This window comes from Salmo trutta, chromosome 20, assembly GCF_901001165.1.
Source record: "Salmo trutta chromosome 20, fSalTru1.1, whole genome shotgun sequence".
NCBI lineage: Eukaryota > Metazoa > Chordata > Actinopteri > Salmoniformes > Salmonidae > Salmo > Salmo trutta.
This window is the reverse complement of record NC_042976.1, coordinates 19824039-19847187: the sequence shown is the minus strand read 5'-3', so window position 1 is coordinate 19847187 and position 23149 is coordinate 19824039. Positions and strand designations below refer to the sequence as shown.

General features: G+C 41.1%; 1 protein-coding gene across 1 annotated transcript in view; it reads left to right on the top strand.

Annotated features, from left to right (window-relative positions):
* The window catches only part of ttn.2 (titin, tandem duplicate 2), a 189878-nt gene that overhangs the window by 39705 nt on the left and 127024 nt on the right, over positions 1-23149 (top strand). Inside the window, exons 39-41 of the mRNA XM_029702494.1 lie at positions 4587-4865; positions 22453-22731; positions 22839-23126. Of these exons, the coding sequence (XP_029558354.1) occupies positions 4587-4865; positions 22453-22731; positions 22839-23126 (846 nt within the window). The remainder of the gene's footprint in view (positions 1-4586; positions 4866-22452; positions 22732-22838; positions 23127-23149) is intronic.

Genomic DNA, 23149 nt, shown 5'->3' with positions numbered 1-23149 from the left:
ATGTATTCATTTGGAAATGGGAGTAATTAAAATACATTATTTATTTGTACAGAAATCACTTCAGTTTGTCTCTAACAGTTTTTATTTATGTATAAATAAAGGAGGTAAATGCTGATGTAAATTATTGTATGGTGTTGTCTTGATATCACCCTTTTTGCTTATGCAACGGACACACAATTGACCAGCATAACCGTTTCTTTTATGGAAACTTTATCTCAATCTAACTCATTATTTTTTACGCAGAATATTCTAGCTCGACTGTGACGATAGTGGAAGAAGAACAAGAATTCTACACTACTGGTCTTAAGTTACCTCACTAAACAAAACACTATTCTAGTACTTTAGAGAAGAAAAAAGAAAAGCCTATCTTTTTGACCCAACTCTTACCAGCAGCTGTCAATGTTGGAGAGGCAGCTAGATTTACTGTTACAGTATCTGGCCTTCCAAAGCCTACTGTTCAGTGGTTTCATAATGGGAAAGTCATTACTTCTTCATCAATTTACAAATTGGTTTATGAAAAAGATGAGTACGCTTTAATAATATCTGAGGTAAAAACAGGGTATGAAGGTGAGTACTCTTGTACAGCTAGCAATAGATTTGGCCAGACAAGCTGTACTACTTACCTGGAGGTGAGAAAGAGAGCTTTAATTACAGCTGAGCAATGGGTTGAAACATTTTTCAAAGCCACTGGCCAACCACCTAATTTCACTAGCCTAATCAAACCTCTAAAATGCCAAGAGGGAGGTGAGGCTTACTTTAAGTATAAAGTAACTGGTGAACCAATGCCAGATGTGCAGTGGTTTAAAAGTGCTCATCAAATTCAGTGTGGTAAGTCTTGCATTATAGTGAACAACCCAGATGGTTCTGGCTGCATCAACATGAAGGGCATCCAACAGCAGGACAGTGGTCTCTATACGTGTAGGGCTTCCAACCCATCTGGGGAGGCCTCTTGTAGTGCTGACCTAATTGTGTTTAAAGAGTCTGTCTCTGTATCTCAGCATGAGGAACACATGGCTGTTCAAAAAGGTTATAAAGTATCCATGTTAGCTGAACAAGCTACAGAGTCCCACTCGTACGAGGTCAAACTTCCCGGAGAGGTCAGGGCCAGCATTCAGGCAGGACATCAGATGGTGTACACCATTGGCACAGAGGACAGCCACGTTGTAAAAACCCTTAGCGAGTTGGATAACTCTGCGGCTACTGTCCAAAAAGAGAGGGTCACCCACCAGGCGCAGTTCTGCAGTCACATGAGGTACAAGAGAGACTGTCTATGCGTGTCACCCTTTCACCTCAAGTTTCAGTAGTTCCTACGAAACAGCTCCGTACAACTGCCTTTCATACATCTGCTGTTCAGGAGAGCCCAAAGCTCACAAACCAGCACTGTGACCATATCCAAAGCCCAGAAGTCATATCTTCAAAAGAGAAGCATTCAAAATTAATGTCTGCCTCTTCTGAGGAGATAAACACCTTGGCGAGTGTAAGCACAGAGATATCAGGTGACAAGAATACAGATAAAGTAAAGCCAACCTCCGAGCCAAAACATCTTGTCAGTAGTCATCAAGTTGAATCCCAACTGTCTATTTTAAAAGAACGATCTCAAGAAATTCTCAAGCCAGGAGGGGAAAAGTAATAAAGTCAAAGAAGGCGTTAAGATATTGTATTCCGCTATGTCAACTGAAAAACAGATGTGCCCTCTGCTGATTCTGCTCCTAAATCTTCAGTGACAAAAGAATTGTTCAAACCAATTCTCGCCTTAGTTTCGGAGACTAAACAAGCATTATCAAAAGAGACTAAATTCACCATGCAGAGACCGGATGCAGAGAAGGCTCTCCTTCATAAGGATTACGTTATGAAATCTGCACTTACAGCTGAGGAGAAGCAGATGTTACAAGCGGAACACACAGAACAAGTGCAGAGTTTAGAAAGTGCTATCTCAATATATTCTCAGGTAGAAGGTGAACAGGTACTGCATTTGGAGATAATAAGAGATCAGGATATCCTACCATCTGAGGAACCCTTTACTTGTGAGAAACCAGCTGTAGAACAAGCAGGTGCCAGGAAAAGCCCTACTCTTTTACATACAGTAACCCACAATGAACGGAGATCTGTAACTTGCGAAGATACCACTGAGTTTGAGGCCAAGAGAGACATAATGACCATTCAGCCCCAAAAACAAACCCCTACCCCATTACATCTTCAATCAGTTCATCCAGAAGGTGCCTTAACCAAAGAGGGAATTATTACCATTGAAAATCCAGACCAAGAGACAGCAACACAGAAGCAGGAGAAAGACAGAAAACATGCAGCAACCTCAGAGGAAAAAACGGAGCTTAGCGAAGATTATTCCAAAGATCTTGATGTGTCCGTGACAGGAGTTCAGTCAGAGCTTAGAACAGAACCCAGACCACAGAACATTCTTCAGGTCACTTCACAGCCCATGCAGCTACCCAAAGAAACACCATTTACTAGTGATGTCAAACAGCACCGTGCATTAATCCAAAAAGAAGATTGTTGGAACATCATACAAGTTACAAGTGTGGCAGATAGTCAAGCATTAGAAGAAGGACATACTGTGAGTTTGACAGCTGTTGACAAATGTACATGCAAAACCAAAATAGAGCCTAAAGTACCTACTGAGCCCATACAAATAGTGAAGACTGCGATCGCAACTGAGAGTAGTGCACTTCTGGAAGCTACAGATCAAGATTTTGCCATCCTTAGACAGGAAGGACAGTCTCTTAGTCAGTCAATAACGATGGCTGAAAAGTGTATGTTGATCGGTGAAATGTCCCAACAAATAACCAAATCAGAGTCGACAACAGTTAGTGTTAAAACTCAGCCCAAAATGACTGTTTTCATCTCAGAGTCTGGAGAAAGTCAAACTCTTCCAAAGGAGCTCACATTTGTTATTCGGTTTCAAAAACCAACAAGTTTCGACATCAGACATCAGTTGAAAGATGCACTTCAGTCTGCTGTAGCTCTTGATCAGCCACTTATACTAGCAGATGTTGTTGGAAGTTTGGAGGCTACTAAGGTACAGGAAGTGAAGGTACGCAAGGAACCGAAACATGCAATGTTCACTTATCTTATCACTACACCAGGTGCCCCTATGGAAATAACACTTGCTATTGGAGGTCAATACCCCCAGACTGCAGATCTAAGGACTGAACTCCAGGCAGCTTTCTACTCAATTGTCTATCGCGAGCAGCATGTTCTTACATCTGACCAACCCGGCACAATGCAAATCAACAAGCCCGAAGACTACAGGTTAGCAGTGCAGCCTCCAAAGAAATGCTGTCATCGGTAGTGGAGACTGTCAAAGTAGCAGAGAGTGTAGTTGATTTCGCATCACCTAAAGCTCAGGCTGCTGCACGAAAGACCGAATCTCGGGCGACACTTGAAACTGAAACTACTGAGGAACGTAGTGTGGTGCAAGAGTCCAAAGTAGCTCAATCCAAATTGGGTGCTCCAGCAATGAAAGTTACTACAGAATCACATGCTGAGTTTGAACAGTCAGTACAGGTGGCCAGACTGGTGGTTAGAATGACTGACTGTAACTGTATGATTGTAAATGCTTATGAGAGAGACGTAGGTATGACTGATATCACCACTGACATGCCCATGACATCCATTCCAACTGAACAGTCTTTAGATGTACTCATCCAAAAAGAACACAGGAAGGAATTTATTTCAGAAGAGGTCAGAAAATATGAGCCTCCAGGAAAGTTTAAAAATTATCCAGTTATTGACACTTTTCTGGAGGACATTGCCTCAGAGGAGCATTTTAAGGTTACATACACTGTGACAGTAAAGTATGTTACAAATGCCAATTGGATTTTCAATGGACAAATAATTAAATCAGGCAAAGAGTTCAAGTGTTCAAAAGAACATGACACATACACACTTACAATCATGAAAATTGTCAAGGAGAAGCACGAAGGAGAATATTTATTTGAGGCTGTGAATGAAGCTGGAAAGACCATAACATCATCAAGACTCACAATTGATTCAAAAGGTTGGATAATGAGGATAGTTTTATTATTACTTATCACCATACACATAAACAAACTACATTTTTCTAATGTAACTTTACATTTTCTTCTCATCTTGGCAGCAAACTCATACTTTATGTCATAGATTGAAATGTATATAATTGTCAGCATGCATTTACCATACTTTCAATCCACTACTAATTCACCTTAGTATTGTTCTATATCATTCTCCGCATGCTTATTTCTTCTAAATCATGCTCAGGTATTTTTACTTTTCATGCTTATAAAAAAAGTTATCGTTACCCATTAACTATTACATTTCACTCTTGGCCATTCTCCACTGGGAACTGAAAACTTTTTGCATGTTTTCAAGAGAAAATCTGTCATGGTTTCATTATTCATGATGTGATGAAGTCACTGTCCTTCTTCCTCTAACCATTCCACCATTTCTTCACAGTCACTCCTGGAATGCATCCCACCATACCGTTGCATTACACCATCCCTGTTCCAGCTCTGTGCACTTGTCTAGAAGTTCATTTTCGCATCATTATCTACCTGTGTACTAATTTACTTTTATTTTTGTGCACATTATAGTGCCACCTGTTTTCAGGTACAAAATCGTTCCCCTGGAGATCAATGTTGGCAGCGGAGCCAAGTTCGAATGTGAAATTGAAGAGGCACCAAATGTGAACTTCAAATGGTTCAAGTCTGGCACTTCGATCGAAGAGAGTGCCAATTGCTGCATCCTCAGTCGGCAACTGACATCTTCATTGGAGCTCCTGAGCCCAACCAAAGCTGACAGTGGTGAATACAATTGCAAGGCTACAAACCAGCATGGCTGTGACACCTGTGCCGCCAAACTGACAGTGACTGGTGAGTCCTCTGTTTCCTTTAACATTATTTATTCAACTGTATGTACAGTATATTGATGTTTTCTTTTCAGGTTGAATGTTAGACAAAGAATTGTAATGTGCACCTGTTGTCTCAACCTTTGTATTGTGTACCGGTTTGTCATGTAAATTAGGTATCCATATCCTATTACCTTTTCCCTATCTTTAATGACTTTTTATAGAGATGTACCCGCCAGTATTTAGTACAATGCCTGATCCCATGACTTTATACGTGGGCAAACAAGCATCATTCCAGTGTGTAGTTACTGGCTCTTTGCCAATGACTATTGTCTGGCACAAAGACAATATTGCTGTTTCTTCTTGGGGGAACTATCAGATAACATCTGACAAGACCAAATACTCCCTACAAATCAAAAATCTTCAGCTGATCGATCAGGGTACTTACCTCTGCAAAGCATCGAACAGCGTTGGCACTGCTACATGCAGTTCAGAGTTGAGGGTTATCAACAAACCCAGTTTCGTAAAGACCTTCGAGACCTCAGTGTCTTCAGCCATTGGCAATACACTGCGGCTCGAAGGTCAAGTGGACAAGGACACTGGAGTGACCATCACCTGGATAAAGGATGGCAAAAAGCTCCATCAAACAATGGACTGTAAACAATCTTTTGAAGAAAAGGTTGTTGTTCTTGAAATTACTAAGGCAAAACTGAAAGATTCAGTGAAATATGTCCGTACAGCTTCAAATGATTCTGGGAGTTCAACTTGTTCTACGATGTTGATGGTACAAGGTAGGGTCTTTAAGCTGATATCTTGTCGTAACGCAGTGTATGTGTGACTACAGATACTAGTTTAGAAAATGCAACCATTTAAATAAAAAAGACTGATCATTTAGTTATATTTTAAGCCCTTAATGCTATGCAGCTACAACATATTCTTATGTTATTTTTTATGTCACAGTATTCTCTTTGGTGGTTACGTATTGGTTATTGTTTGACAACACGCTTACTGTTTTGCAACGCAATACTTCTTTCAGAACCCCCAACCTTTGTTAAGAAAATGGAGCCAAAGCTAATGTGGAAGCAGGGCATAGCTGCTCGGATGCAGTGCATAGTCAAAGGATCAGCTGAACTCAAAGCTGCTTCCTGGTTTCTGAATGACAACGATCTCAGTGATGGAGATAAACATACAATCACTTTCAAGGCTGGTCTTGCAACTTTGGAAATAATCGATGTAAATGTGTTAGATAGCGGAAACTACACTTGTGTGGTGTCAAACGAAGCTGGTAGTGAGAGCAGCATCACTGAGTTATCTGTAAAAGGTTTGCCACCAATACATATTTTATTTGCTTAAAATTATTTTTCAACAAATCACAAATTACAGATAGCTGTATTATTTTATTTAATCTGATCTTTACTCTTAGATACCCCTTCCTTTCGAAAATAATTGCAAATGGTTGAGGCAGTGAAGGGAACTCCTGCCATACTCAAATGTGAAATTAAAGGAAAATCTCCATTTGAAATCATCTGGTTGAAGAATAAGAAATCAGTTGTCGCCACAGATAAAAAGTATAAGATCATCTATCAGGAATCCATTGCTCGTTTGGAGTTCTGCTCATTTGAAAGTGCAGACTTTGGAGATTACCAATGCTGCATAGCCAATGATGTTGGTAAAATCACCACTAAGGCACTGGCCAAACTTAAAGGTTGGTATAGTTGGTAAATAGAAAATTCGCATTGATTTGTCTAAATATGTTTTCTAAAGAACATGGTTAATCGATTTGATAATATTTGTGTCAAACCACCAACATTTGCGAAGAAGATTGAAACCATTACAGCAACATTGGGAGATTCTGTGAAACTGCAGGGCACATTGAAAGGCTCACCTCCCATTTCCGTAAAATGGATGAGGGATTCTGAAATGTTGAGAGATGATGATCCAAATATCAAAATGACATTTGAGAACAACATTGCTATTCTGTCAATAACAGCTGTTGCCATTAGCCATGGCGACAAGTACACTTGCCAAGCAGAGAATGAGGCTGGACAAAACAAATATGATGCCAATCTAACAGTTCAAGGTTGGATAACAACTATTGAAACGTTCATATAAAACATATACATAATGTATACATTTGTAACATTTACACACATAATACTCTTGTGACAACTAAATCTAATTCATTTGACTTTATTGTAGAACCTGCTAAAATCTTAGAGAAAGCAGAATCCATCAACGTGACTTCAGGGGACTCCGCAACCTTGGAATGCAAAATCGCTGGAAGCCCAGAACTTAAAGTGAAATGGTTACATGATGGAAAGGAGATGAAAGGGAATCGAAAATATAAAATCATTCTAAAAGATAATATTGCCATCGTAAAGATTATTGCAGCTGAAAAAGCAGACTCTTCCGAATACACGATGGAAGTGTCCAACCGTTTTGGAAAGGACCAGTGCACATGCTCTATTACTGTGCTGGGTTAGCATTTCTTCTTCGCTACTTTTAAAAGGTTTTTTTCATGAAATCTATTTTAACTTGCAGTGTGAAGTAACATTTTCTTTCCAAAAATAGATCGTATCATACTACCCTCTTTCACAAAGTTTCTGAAAAGACTTGATGGAATTATGGGTAAAAATATTTCAATGGATTGCAAAGTATCTGGATCCCAGCCTATGATTCTGTCTTGGTTCAAAGATGAGAAAGACATAAAGTCTGGAGATGGATATCTACCTGAAATCAAAGACAACTCAGCTGCACTGAAAGTTACTAAATTAGAAAAGGTTGATGCTGGAGTGTACACATGCCGGGCAACAGATTCTGCAGGATCTAAAAAAAGCAGTGGAACCTTCTATGCCAAATGTTTATAAAGCTTAAGTCATTTTCTAGCCCTATTTCACACTCTCACATCCAATTGAAGTAGGCCTATCACATTTTCTAGGGATAATATGCTGATGAAAATAAATATTTTCATATTGAAACCTGACAACCAAGATGTTGTAACAGGATCTACTGTTGTCTTGAAGTCTTCTTTCACTGGAACGGCTCCTCTTACTGTTAAGTGGTTCAGAGAGGACAAGGAGATATCAAGTGGAGGCACATTTTTTATCAAGAAGGAGACCTACTCAAGTTTTTTGGAACTTCACTCAGTAAAACCCACCGACTTGGCTAACTACACATGCCAAGTGGCCAATGACGCTGGAACGGTGGCATGCACAGCTGTCTTGTTTGTGAAAGGTGCCCTTTCTTCATATACATTCCCAGCTCAATATGAGTTTGTTATTCTTGCATCAATGTTAGTTTACTTGTCTGATAATCAATGTCAAACTCTTTTTTAGAACCTCCAATGTTTGTGATGAAGCTTAAGTCTACGAAACTAGTGGTGAAAGGAAGTGCTGTGAAGCTGGTGTGTAAAGCAACCGGCACTCCTGAGATCAGTTTTAAGTGGTTTAAGAACGAGATTGAGATGAGACAAAATGAGAAATACAAAATGGCTGTTACCAACTCAGTTGCTTCACTTGATATTGTCAACTGCTCTGTTGATGACAGTGGAGATTATGTTTGTGTGTCATTAAGTGATGCTGGTAGTGACCTCTGCAGCAGCAGAGTTACAGTTAAAGGTTTGTTGAGTATTCTGTTTTTTAGATTCATAAAATGTTATTTTATGATTGTATTCTGACTTCATTGCCATTTCCTTTTAGAACCGCCAATATTTACGAGGACCTTTGAATCCAAAGAACTTATCAAAGGGTCTAATATTACGTTGGAAGGACAGCTTGCAGGCTCCGATTCATTCAACACATCTTTTTACAAAAACACAAAGGCGATCAGAAATTATAAAAGAGACAAGATAGTCTTAAAGGATGACATAGTTACCCTCCAGATGTTGGCAGTTGAAGCCGGAGATGCTGGAAAATGTCAGTGTACAGTAGAAAATGAAGTTGGGAAGTTATCTTGTGATTGTGAAATGACACTGAAAGGTTGGTGTGAAAACCTTACTTTTAAGTATATTTATCTGTTAATTTCAGTATACTTTCAATTAAAATGTTGTATGCTTTTCCACCTATAGAACCGCCATCGTTTGCACAAAAGATAGAGAATATGAATTCCCTAGTTGGCAGTGAGATTTCTATGCAGTGTACTCTAAAAGGTTCAGTACCTATGACTGTGTCATGGCTGAAGAATGACCATGAGGTCAAAGATGGTGAACATGCGCAGATGTCCTTTGAAGACAGGACAGCACTGCTGCGTATTTCAAATATTCAAACAAAACATGCTGGGAAATATATTTGTCAGGCCAAAAATGAAGCTGGCAGCCAGAAATGCTCTGCGTTATTGGTAGTCAAAGGTTGGTTGACGTTTATGAGGACATTTTTCAAATTGGATTTTATACTCTGATGTTGAAAACTCATTGTTTAATGTTATATTTATCACAGAACGAGCAAATATCACTGAACAGGCTAAATCTGTCATTGTTACAATGGGGGATCCTGCTACACTTCAGTGCAGGTTCTCAGGAACCAAGGTCCTCAAATCCAAACGGCTGAAGGATGGAAGAGAGCTGACATCAGGGCAAAGATACAAAGTGCAAAGCACAGATAAGAGCTCTGTACTAAATATTCTCCATACAGAGAAAAGCGATAGTGGAGATTACACCTTTGATCTTTCCAGTGATGTTGGAAGCAGTACGTGTGAAGCCACAGTTTCTGTCCTAGGTCAGCTAATTTATAAATATTTTAATCAATATTTTCAGCTTTTTGTACAGGTATACCTGATTGGACAGTATTCTCATTACTTTCTTTTTTATTTATGCTAGATCAAATCATAAAACAATCTTTCACAAGAAAACTGAAGGAAACGAAGAGTATCAAAGGATCATTTGCCCACTTGGAATGTCTTTTGTTTGGCTCTCTGCCCATATCTGTAATCTGGTACAAAGATGAGAAAGAGATCAAGACTGCTGATATTGTGAAGAGCTCAAATGCGTCTTTCAAGTGTCAAGTCATTGGCACAGGTCCGTTTGAGGACCTGTGGCACAAGGATTTAAATGAAATTAAATCCAGCACAAAGCACAGCCTCTCACAAGTACAGGACATTCTGAATCTTGAAATACAGAAATGTGATGATGTAGATGTTGGTGAATACCAGTGTACCGTCTCAAATTAGGTTGGAAGTTGTTCTTGTAGAACTTCTCTTCGTATAAAAGGTTAGTTACTTAAAATATGTACTATTGTGATAGGTTACATAACTTCCACGATGACAACACAATTACTTTAAATAATTGATCACTGCCAATAATTGTTTATTGGTTTGATGTTAGAACCAGCATCATTTGTGAAGAAAGTCGAAAATGTCACAACTGTTTTGGGAAAATCGGCTGAATTTCAGTGTGTTGTCACTGGGTATCCAAATTTGTCTGTGCAATGGCAAATATCCGAGAACTGGATCTTGGAAGATCCTAAAATTGAAAGGATCTTTGAAGATAATGTGGCAACTCTAAGGATTCCGGTCTGTGAAGCCTATCACAGCGGGAAATATACCTGCCAGGTGGCAAATGAGGCCGGACAAAACAAGTGCTTTGCAACCCTCATAGTGCAAGGTTTGTCTTTAAATTAGTCTGCTAGCTAGATATATTTTGAAAAAATATGATCAGAAAATGTGTATTTCTATGCATTTTAGAACCACCTCAGATTACAGAGAAACCAGAAGTGATAAAAGTAACTATTGGGGATCCAGTCAGTTTAGAGTGCAAAGTGGCAGGCACTCCTGAGCTCAAAGTGAAGTGGACCAAAGACAGCAAAGAGTTCAAGTCAAATCCACAATACAAACTTAGCTTCGAGAACAACCTTAGTAGCCTTAAAATACAGACTACACAAAAGGAGGATGCAGGCGACTATCAATTTGAGGTTTCAAACCACATTGAGACATGCAGTTGCAAAATCAAGTTGATTGTACTAGGTCAGTGCAAAATCTTATATTGAAACAAATTCGTATTATAGTATACCGGTTATGACATGATATGCAATGAATATGGGTTTGACTGTTTTGTTGTTGCTCTTATGAAAACAGAACAAACTATTGTCGTGTCTTTGGCTATGCCGGATTAAGTGATATGACATGCTAATTTATACAATTATTTCTCTGTAATTAATATTACCTGATTAAGCTAATCATGTAAATGTAATTAACTAGAAAGTCGGGGCACCACAGAAGAACGTTTATAGAGCTGTTATCTTCTGAATAAACTCTTAAAATACTTAGTAATATTTTACATCGATAGCAGTCAATCTTATCTTATTTTCAATCTCATCATGAAAGTTATAAATTCTTGGTTATCTTCACGAACCCTGGCTAACAAGTTGAATCAGCAATACAAAATTGGGTTTAATTATTTATTTACTAAATACCTAACTAATCACACAGAATTACAAATACACAGAATTCATATGATGTCATACAGAAAACGTCCTGGTGGACTGAGCCTGTATCATGGCTGGTTACACAAAGGAAAAGGGGGTTGGGCTTGAATGAAAGAGCGGGAAGATTTAGGAACACAGAAACAGCAGCTATGCTATCGTAAATACATTATCTTTTGCATTCTAAATTACCGCCCATTTGGAAAAGGAAAATGCAATAAATATTTACTCTGAGCTGCGCTTCGGTAGATTGGTCGTAGATGCTGGCCGTGGTTGGCCAACAGATCTTCCTGTTGTGTAGTGGAAGAATGTCAATGGTGGTGGTATCTTCGTCTGGTTGTTAGACTGGATCCGTCGTCCGTCCTTTCCTAGCCCACGTTAGCAGCGGCTAACTCAACGGCTAGGAAGTATCACTTCTGTAGTGAATAAGCTCAAAGTTCATACCAGTTCATACCATAGCTCACGCCGAGGTTGGCTTAGTTCTGTTCTTGATATGTGTCTGTCCTTATAACGTAGGCTGCAGTCCTCACGTACTGGAACCCGGAATGTCTTTTCGTCAAAGACTTATATAGTGGAGAGGGGGAAAGGAGGGGTTTCATCGTTTATAACCCCATGTCTCTTCACAGGGTTGGCCACTGATCGGCAGGGCACTTTCCCTATGAAAACCCAATTCTCTCATTTGGAAGCTAAAATTACATTTAATCTCCTAACAAACAATTTCAATATCAAACATTTCAATTGCATAACAATTCCATGTGACTCTGATAACTAGAGGGTGTATACTTTCTCCGGTACAGTTTATATCGTCCTGCCATCAATCATAATGTCTCAGATAACAATGAACTGACATACATACTCATTACGTTATCAAGCATATTTCCAACTGGTTTTATTAACAAAAGATGGTTCCTTTCCCTATTTGTTTGATGTTCCCAGACTCTCTATATTTAACACAGGCTATTCCAGTCCTTCAGTAGGGTCAGAGAGAGAGGGGAAGGGAGAAGGTATTTATGGGGGGGTCATAAACCTTACCCACAGGCCAACGTCATGACAGTCCCCCCATGTTGGGTTCAATCTTATGTCCAGTTGGGTTCAATCAGATGTCCAGTTGGTGGTTGCTATTGCAGTCCCCCCTCTGGTGGTCGACCCGGGTAGGGTCTCTGCAAATGAAGATGTCCGTTCCATGACTCGGCAGCGGATGTCCGGATTGGGATCACCGTTCCGGACCCGTCGTCTGGTCGTCCAGACTGGAATATCTGGGCAGTAACTTAGGCAGAGGTTAACAATGCACACACACTCATGAAATATATAATTACATTTCCTCCCAAATGAGCGGCGTTGTGGCACTAACTGATGGTTGTATGGGGGAGTTGTTTATGGCTCTATCACTTTCTATGTGCCAAAGAAAATGAAACAAAATTAATGAAAGCATAAACAAAACAAAATAGTTATGCCACCTTAATCATCTAATTGGACTGTATTCTATCTACGTCCATGGTCTTGGCAAAATGACCCTATCATGGCATTGTCTAATGTCATATCTAGGACTTTCCTAATTTGCGGGGTGGCGCTTAGGGTACTATCCTAAGTTGACAACTATATGATAAGTCTACAGCTGTGAGGCACTAGTTTTGGGCAGTCTACAGGATGACCTATGGACTTCTGGTTAGAAAACTGGTGAGTGCTGTAGAGTCAACGGCCTAGAAGTAAATGTTCAACTTTACTAAGGCTGGTATTTTGCTTGGACCCTTAAGTGATCCTAGCATAAATCCTAATTGGATGTTCCGTTGTGCATGTGCGTTTATGCTTACACAATCGCGCATGTCAAGGGAAGAAAACCAAGTATCCTGGCAGATTACAACTTGTTCAGAATGAGTCTGACGTAGTCAGGTAATTTTCAGGTCAATGCCTGGAGGTCAGTCAGAATTGGTGTCAAGGGAGTCTGTAGTAGTTTTCTACAAGTCACGGTGTCTTCCACTATTGTAGTGGCGGTAGGTATGAAGTCTATTTCATAGCTATGTTATCCACGGAGGAGCTAACCTCATGACGGAAGTACTCTAAGTATTAGACCAGTCGTACGTGGTGTGATCATGGTTCATGACTTCTAATAACTTTTCTCCTGAACGGAGGGTTCTATTTATTAGTGGCATGTGTTAACCATTGGAAGAGTGCACTGGAGATTCCCTTCCCTGTGTTGCACTCTGAATGACTCCTATGTCGCTATTATCAATAGCAATTTAACTTGTGAGGTTACTAATCCTCTTACTGAGTGTTGCTGGACTGACTGTGGTATTGGTACTGGTATTCAAGGGGTCCAGTTGTCCTACCGATTTATTCTGAAATATTATCTACCGGAACACATGATTGGAGCATATTACTAGTTGTATTGTAGTTGAACCTACACATGGCAAGGAATGATTATTGTTGCCATTTGTTTTGGAGGTGGACAAGTCCACTGGACTTCCTTTACGACCAGTGTGGTACACCTCAGTACTATCTTAGATGTGTTCTAAGATAATCCCCGTCTAGGGGCCTGTCTGCTCCTCACTGTTCTCATAGGGGAGTTTACAACTAGATTTGATTTATGCTCTGGCGGCCTCGTACGGTGTTGTCCGTAGTCTCGACCCCCCCACCGGCCTCGATGAGGCTCATCATGGGTCTGGGCTACTATTCCCCCCCTTTGTGTCTCGGGACCCCCCCACCAGCGGGTAGTGTTGGTGTCCGAGGCGCAAACGAGAAGGTCGGACCCTATGTACGAGTTGTCAGTGGCCGCGTTATTATGAGAATGGCTGTAACCTTTCAACCAAATCTCCTGGTGTTTGTGCTTCAACACCCTCAGTGGCTGTCGAGGTCTGTCAGTCACCACCGCGTCCGCGTGTGGCAACCTCTTCAGTACCTGCAAACTGAGACGAGGATATCGGTCTGTGATATCGCAAAGTGTTTCACCAATGGGAGTCATCGGGTCAGTTGCTGGACAGACGCCATTAGTGTCATTGTAAGGGGTGACAGTCCCCAACAAAGCAGAAGGTGTATCATCGGAAGCAGAGTGTACTCTGCACATCAATGTTTTTCTTGCTGAGACGGCCGCAGTGCTTGCGGAAGTGTCCGAAGGGCCAGAGAAGTTCATCTCAACTACCGTATTGCACGACTGCAAGAAGGAGGGAAGTTGCTCATTCACAGAGACAGCTGGCTCGAAATCATGAAAAGAATGGTCAATCAGATTGGCTGATGGAATGTGTCGAGATATCGTAATATCTCCTTGGATCGGATTCTGCACCAAGAGGTTTCTACACGTCTTTTTCCCAAGGGGTGCTTTTGACAGATACCCCTCGTGAAGGACTGCGTTGCAGCTAGCGTTAGGGGAAGACAGTGTGGTCAGTGGAGAAGGCACTGTGGCCTGTGACCATACCTGGTTGGTTTTCCAATCCATCAATGGGAGTAACCGATCCATCAAGTCTGCTCCAAGTAGCAGGGTTACAGTTTCGAGGCTGGTAACATACACAGGATGAACGAGCGATACGTCCTGGAAGTGTAGTTTCAGCATGACTCTCAATGTGAGAGGCGAGGTAGTCTGAGTGACCCCTCAAAGTGTAGTGTCGCATCGTTCCACTTTTAACCAACGTTTAGTTGGCTTCAAAGCCCTTTTGAGCTCATCAAACAATGTTTGAGAGATGAGTGATATTGTCGCACCCGAATCAATTAGCGGCTGACAAGCTAAGCAGTCCTCCAGGACTGTTTCCAGGTATGGCCGTTTAGATTCGTGGTTAGTGGACATATTCCCCACAAAGTGGAGTGGTCGTTCGCAACGACGTGATGTGCCATGTCTGTTCAAGATGGAAGCAGATTGACTTTTCCGATTTTGAGTGGGCTTGGCTTTAACTAAGCGTTTGACCTTTACCTTCGCAACTTTTGTATCGGAGTCTATAGACCGAGCCCGGGGGCTTGTTTCTTGATCAAGCGGGCCCTGGATAGGGTCTTGAATGAGAGCGGGAGAAATTTGAACTTTAACGTCCTTGCTATGGGTGTTAATTCCTGCGGACCTGGTGTCCGGTAATTCCCCGTCTAGTCCTTGTGACTTATCTTTTACCCTTTTCTCAAATTGTTCTCGCTTTAGTTCTTCCCGTAGTGGGACTTCTGGAGAACATTGGTCTACGTTTTGATCGTCCTTCAACCCTTTGTTACCCTTGTGTTCTGACACTTTGTGTGGGTTGGGTACAGGAACGTAGCGAACAGGTCGATTGTAGCGGTAGTCGTTTTGAAGGCGACGTACTTTACAGTTATTTCGACCGCGGCGGTTATTGGAATCATGGTTTCGTGGTAGAAACTGTTGTTGTGCGTCAGCTCTCGACGCTCCAATACCTGATAATGCACCCTCTAACTGGAGTGAGTGCTCCTGGTCAAACTTCAAAACCGAGTGGTCAGGGCTCTTAGCGTGGCGAGCTTTTGATGCCTCAAAAGCTGTGCTTGCAAGCTCTCTGAGTTGTAAGATAGGCAAGCCAACGTGGGCTGCAGGGCCCAAGTAGGTAATGAAGGTGGGATACATGTTCGACAGAAACATTTGTTTGAATGGTAACAGCTCTTCCATTCCTGTTTCTGTGAGTAGGCCAAAGTAAGCTGAACGAAGCCTATGATAGAAAGCTTGTGGGTGTTCGTTTCGAGCTTGTTTGACCGTGTTAGCCAGTGAGCTATCGTGTTTGCGAGTCGCAGAACCACTGAATTCTAATTTCAAAGCTGTGGCAAGTTTAGCGTAGTCATTTAGCACATGTTGCTGTTGTAGGCGAATGAACCTCGTCACGTGTCTATTCGACGTTCGCTTCAACAGGTAAACCCTGTCAGAACCCGTAGCGTTCGGGTAGCCATCCAACGCGTCCTCTATGTCAGCTAGGAACGTCTCAGTATCGTTTGGCTGACCTGGAACGGGGTCAAAGGTGGGGAAATTCTTGACGAGTTTGTCAAGGTATTCCTCGCCAAGCGGGCGGAGAGGGTTGGCTTCATCCTGTGGAGAAATTGGGGCCGAAAGGCCAAGAGGAGAAGCCAAGCTTTGGCTTTGTTGGCCAAGAGGAGAAGACTGAGGGACACATGATGGATGCAATGTCTGAAACCTATCGTCTTCACTCCTTTGAGTACCGGACTCCGGTTGCTTGGATGGGTAGTCATGCTGTAGAGCGTGACTATTCTGGATTTCCTCCAGATGGTACCTAAGGGTGGTCTTCTGCTGCATTGCAGAGTCCACTTGAGCGCTTAGAGTACCAATTTTGGACACGTGAGTGTCACATCTGCTCCTTTCGGTCTCAAACTTATCTGTCATGGTTTGCAGATAGAGGTCTCGAGTACGGAGCGAGAGATTCAGTGATGAGATTTCCTCTGCTTGCTTAGAAATCAATATTTCCATCCTCATCACCTGAGTTCTCTCATCATTCAATTGGTCAGCAACTTCAATAAGTTCTGCTGATTTATCATCCAACTTTGTCACTGTGTTCATTAACTGATCGTCTTTGGTCTGCAGCGCTTTGAGGAGCACCGTGTTATTTTGAGTAACATTCAACAAAACAGCATGCATGTTGTCAAGTTGAGCGCTCCTGTTTGTAGATAACTCTTCAGATTTATCTAGTTTGGCGTGGACATCATCGTATTTAGTTTTAGCTAAATCGAGTTGTTCCTTTAGCCTATGATTTTGTTGAAGAGCTTGTGCTCGTTCATCGTCATAAGTATTTGCAATTACTTTTAATTGTTCCGATTTCAAACGCAGTTCCTCGACTAGCAGAATGTTTCCATTTCCTGCTTTTGTCAATAGTTGCTCAGTTCTCTCCACCTGTGCCCTCATGTTAGCCATGTCTTGCACGTGCTTCAGCTGTGCACTGTGGTATTGGATCGATGCCAACCTTTGATGGCGATACATAAGTGCTAAAGTGGAGAGAACCGTCACAAAGCCTGTGTTTGATGGTTGATTTTGGACAGCGTTCGCAATTTCGGCTGATTTTTCACTAATGGCATAATTAGGGTTGGTATCGCTGCTGAGGTCAGAGATCAATCCTTTTATGGGTGGAGGTTCACTAATTAGTGGAGGAGTGGTGACCACCTCCTTTGGTAGCTTGCACATTATTAGAAAAATTTAGAGGAAGAATGTTCCTATTTTTTTTTTCAATGTTTGGGTTTGGAATTCATTGGAAGCTGCAAAGACAAGTTTAATCTATTTATAGATGTTGACGAACCATCAGTACTGTACCAGTAATGTGGAAGTTGGATGTGAATGAATTTGCAAAAGCAAATTGAATGAATTAATCAATGCCAATGATTAATCCTACCTGGGTAGGCTATCTGGGTATTAAACTTGAATTAACCTTAGAGGTTGCTTTATCCAGGTTAATATGAGAAGTTTTAAAAGTGTCTCATTTGATTGGAAGAACATTAAGGTTTGTTCAACAATTTAACTTATTAAATTGAATGAGATGATAATCCCTACCATCTCCATTGATTGGATATCATAAGTGTAAACAGTAGATTAAATGTTGGGAACACTTCCCACTATGGTACACTTCTTCCTTGGGCCGAAGCCACATGGGATTCCCGCTGGGGCGGGACTTCTGTCAGTACTGGATTACTGAATGGGTTTTGCAAAAACCAAATTTTACTGATTGATCAATTTTAATGATAAATCAAACCAGTATAGGCTATTTGGGATTTAAACTTCAATTAACCTTAGAGGTTTATTCATCTAGGTTAATGTGGAAAAAAGATTACAATGTCTCATTTAGAAAACTCATCAATTTGGATATTTAAAAAAAAAAAAAATCCACTTGAGAACGTAAATCTGGCAATTTCACTTATTAGTTCAATTGAATAAGACATCGATATCCGTCTGGATATCATGAGTAACGACTTGAGTGTCACCTGACTAATTATTTGAAAAAAGTACTGGTGACTCTCATAGGGGAGTCTGCTGGCACACGTTGAAATCAACGGAAGTACCCAGGGCAGGACTTTCGTTCCGCAAGTCGGATGAATTACCATGTGGCACAAACAAAATGGCTGTTTTCCCTTTTGTTAGCTTAGCATCTCGAGCAAGCTAATGCTACTTGATGCCTGAAAAATGCTCACATAGGATTCCCTTGGCAGGGGAAAGGTTTTACTTATAACGTATTATGTTCAAACCCTTTTCGGCGATATTTGACGATGTTTTAACCGGAACTCGCGGTAAACAACAAAATGCACCGTGGTCTCCTCGCATCGAAACGCGAGAGACAGACAGAGAGATACTTATAAACTGGTCAAGCTAATCTCTCCTAAATTTCAATCGGCTGGGTCTTTGTCCTCGCTCGAGAAATTAATAATGACCTAGCCAACACGCGTCTGAAACGCGCGAGGCAGAAATAGCCCAGCGTTTGGCCAAACGCGCTATTTATCAGATAGCTTTATCAGCCCTCATACAGAACTGTATAGGGTATGCTACCCACTGACTACCTCAGAGCACAACACTGAGGCGATTCTCCAGAACACACACGCACCAATAATTCCGATCTACAATTCCCATAATGTATATAAAATACTTGGTATATTATGTAATCTGCTTTTCAATTTTATATAGGCTGAATCAAAATGAAAGCTTCATCCTATTTTAGATTCCTCGCACGGGGGCTCCATATGTTATTATCACATTGACCCAACGTGCGTCTTAGTTTTAGAGTCCTCTCAGGGGGCGCCATAAATGTCTGTTCAGACCCTTTTCGGATCATTGAACATTGTTAAATTCTTAGGAAGCAGAGTATACTCTGGGCTAACAGTGGAGAAGGCACTGTAAAATTGGGTTTAATTATTTATTTACTAAATACCTAACTAATCACACAGAATTACAAATACACAGAATTCATATGATGTCATACAGAACACGTCCTAGTGGACTGAGCCTGTATCATGGCTGGTTACACAAAGGAAAAGGGGGTTGGGCTTGAATGAAAGAGCGGGAAGATTTAGGAACACAGAAACAGCAGCTATGCTATCGTAAATACATTATCTTATGCATTCTAAATTACCGCCCATTTGGAAAAGGAAAATGCAATAAATATTTACTCTGAGCTGCGCTTCGGTAGATTGGTCGTAGATGCTGGCCGTGGTTGGCCAACAGATCTTCCTGTTGTGTAGTGGAAGAATGTCAATGGTGGTGGTATCTTCGTCTGGTTGTTAGACTGGATCCGTCGTCCGTCCTTTCCTAGCCCACGTTAGCAGCGGCTAACTCAACGGCTAGGAAGTATCACTTCTGTAGTGAATAAGCTCAAAGTTCATACCAGTTCATACCATAGCTCACGCCGAGGTTGGCTTTGTTCTGTCCTTGATATGTGTCTGTCCTTATAACGTCGAGGCTGCAGACCTCTCGTACTGGAACCCGGAATGTCTTTTCGTCAAAGACTTATATAGTGGAGAGGGGGAAAGGAGGGGTTTCATCGTTTATAACCCCATGTCTCTTCACAGGGTTGGCCACTGATCGGCAGGGCACTTTCCCTATGAAAACCCAATTCTCTCATTTGGAAGCTAAAATTACATTTAATCTCCTAACAAACAATTTCAATATCAAACATTTCAATTGCATAACAATTCCATGTGACTCTGATAACTAGAGGGTGTATACTTTCTCCGGTACAGTTTATATCGTCCTGCCATCAATCATAATGTCTCAGATAACAATGAACTGACATACATACTCATTACGTTATCAAGCATATTTCCAACTGGTTTTATTAACAAAAGATGGTTCCTTTCCCTATTTGTTTGATGTTCCCAGACTCTCTATATTTAACACAGGCTATTCCAGTCCTTCAGTAGGGTCAGAGAGAGAGGGGAAGGGAGAAGGTATTTATGGGGGGGTCATAAACCTTACCCACAGGCCAACGTCATGACACTATCCTTCCAAGCTTCACCAAACCTCTGAGTGAAATACAGGAAATATTGGGAATGTTTGTTCAAATTAATTGCAAAATATCGGGATCTCTTTCTATCACTGTGGAATGGCAGAAAGATGGGAACAGAATTGACGTTGGTGGAAAATATAAACTTGTTCGTCAAGACATTTCTATGTCTTTGGAAATCGAACCGTTAGAGAGAGCTGATGCCGGCACTTACTCTTGCAAACTGACAAATAAAGCAGGAAATGTTGAATGCAGTGGGGCAGTGAAGGTGAAAGGTCAGAATTGATAAAAATGATATACATTTTATATATTTCGCTCTCATGATAGGGTCAGGCTAGCTGATTAACTTGGTTGCTAATGTTTCTTTAGAGCCACCAAGCTTTGTGCTGTTGCCTGAGTCTCATACAGCCCTTCCTAACTCTAACATGCGATTTAAGAGCACGTTTAAAGGAACACCTCCTTTCACAGTGAAATGGTTTAAGGATGACACTGAATTGATCACTGAACCATCATGTTTTATCGGACTGGAAGGATTATCTTGCTTCTTAGATCTTTACCCAGTTGGAGTTTTGCAGAGTGGAATTTACTCTTGTCAATTTAAAAATGATGCTGGCATTGAAAGATGTAGCGCCGCTTTAATGGTGAAAGGTTGCAACATGCTCTTATTTAAACTCTTGCATTGGCTTCCATCTCCCCATCTTTCCTCAACTGGATTCGATTATTCCGTCTATCCTCAATTGCTTTTATCTGTGCTCTATTGCTTTGTATTTTCACAGCTCCTCCACCACCTCCTTTTCACAGCTCCCTGACCAGTTCACAGCACCTTTACCTGCTCCTCCATCACACCAACAAATGTTGTGTCACTCTTCTCATTTCCCTTTTCACATTCTTCTTGCCTTTACTCCTTAACAGATGCATCAAGTCATCAAATCACATCTTTTTGCAGTTCATTGCAAGCCTCATATTCTTTCACTGTGTCAAGGTGCATGTGCTTCAATAAGCTAATTTTGCAATATGTTGGCTTTGCAGAACCTCCTGAATTTGTGCTAAAATTGCCAGTCACAAAGTTTGTGAAGAAGTGCGAGCCACTCCGTCTTGAATGCAAAGTTACGGGTGTCCCCTCTCTGCGAATGCAGTGGTACAAAAATGACACTAAGATCACAGATGGTGACAACTATAGAACATCATTTGTTGACTCAATGGCAGTCCTTGAGCTGCGCACCACAAGATTTGATGACAATGGAGTCTACACCTGTGAAGCAACCAATGACGCTGGAAGTATAAGCTGCAGCACAACTCTTAGAGTCAAAGGTTAGCCAGTAATCAATGACATTGGATTTTGATATTTTCCATATTCCATTTAATATTCCATAATAATCCATTATTAGTATAGTGTCTGTTGGTGGTATTACACCGTTATGAATTTGAAGCTTTGCTGGGTGTAGCAAACAGCTGCTTCTTAACGATTCTCAATGTTTTGTAGATGCACCATCTCTCCTCAAAGTACTTCGACCAATTGAAGGAATGAAAGGAAAGGATGCTAGCCTACACTGTGAGATGTTTGGCACAGCACCCTCTGAGATTACCTGGGCCAAATACAAAACGCCACTAAAGGAAAGTAGGAAATATAAGATTGTGAATGAGGTTACCGCTGCCTCTCTTCATATCATTGGATTGGAAGCTTCAGATATTGGAGAATATAAGTGCAAGGCATCAAACAGTATAGGATATGAAACATGCCGTACTACAGTTAAACTCAGAGGTTAGTAGAAATGTGTCATCGGTGGGTATTTTTCTCTGATTTTTTCGATAATTGATCCAGCTTTTAACCATGAACTACTCCTTCATGATGATTTTTTTTTCGCCTTTCAATTTTTGTCCTCTCTCAGAACCACCAACGTTTGTGGAGAAATTGTTGAATATGACATGCACATTGGGTGAAGAAGTCACCCTGACAGCCACTGTCAAAGGCTCTCAGCCAATGACTGCATCTTGGATACAGGATAAGGGTCACGTTCTCAGAGATGGTGACATCCAGAAAATTACCTTTCAAAACAACCAGGTCCCTCTTAAAGTCTTTAAAGCAGACTCACTGGCAGAGGGCAAATACACGTGCCAACTCCGAAACGATGCCGGAGTTGTGGAATGTTTTTCTAACATAACTGTATTAGGTTTGTACATTTCCATTTTGTCTCTAATTCCATTTTCTCCCCTAGTTCGCTTTGTTTATTCCCCAGTCATTGCTTTTTTTATTATTCAGTTTCTGTAAGCACACCTCTGCTCGTGTTCTTATTTTCAGAACCCGCTAAAGTTGTGGATAGACCAAAGTCTTTCAGCGTGACTGCAGGTGATATTGCAGCTCTAGAAGTCAAAGTGTCGGGGACACCAGAGCTGAAACCAAAATGGTTTAAGGATGGAGTCGAACTCTCCTCTGGCCAGAAGTACAACATCTCCTTCTCAAAGATGATCTCCAGCTTGAAAGTGTTGTCTGCAGAGAGGATTGATATGGGAGAATATACATTTGAGGTCAAAAATGAGGTTGGCAGTGATCTCACCAAATTAAACCTCACTGTCCTAGGTTGGTGGCCCCTTCCTATACACAGTATGATATGACATTTTTCTAATTGTCTAATTGCCTAGTGTTTTGCCCAATGCCTGGTTACTAACCCTGTCCTCCTATAACAGATAAAACCATACCTCCAATATTCACACGGAAACTGAAGGCATCTCAACCTATTGTTGGAAAAGCTGGTGAAATGGACTGCAAAGTCTCTGGTTCTGCACCCTTCACCATTACCTGGTACCATGATGAAGAGGAGATCAAAACTGGACCAAATTATGAGATTGCATTCAGTGACAACACCTGCACACTTAAAGTGCCCACTCTTAAGTGGTCTGACTCTGGAGTGTATAAATGCAAAGTCGTAAACAAGGCCGGAACCAATGAGAGCAGTGCCTCTTTCATTGTGAAAGGTCAGTAAATATACATTACTTGT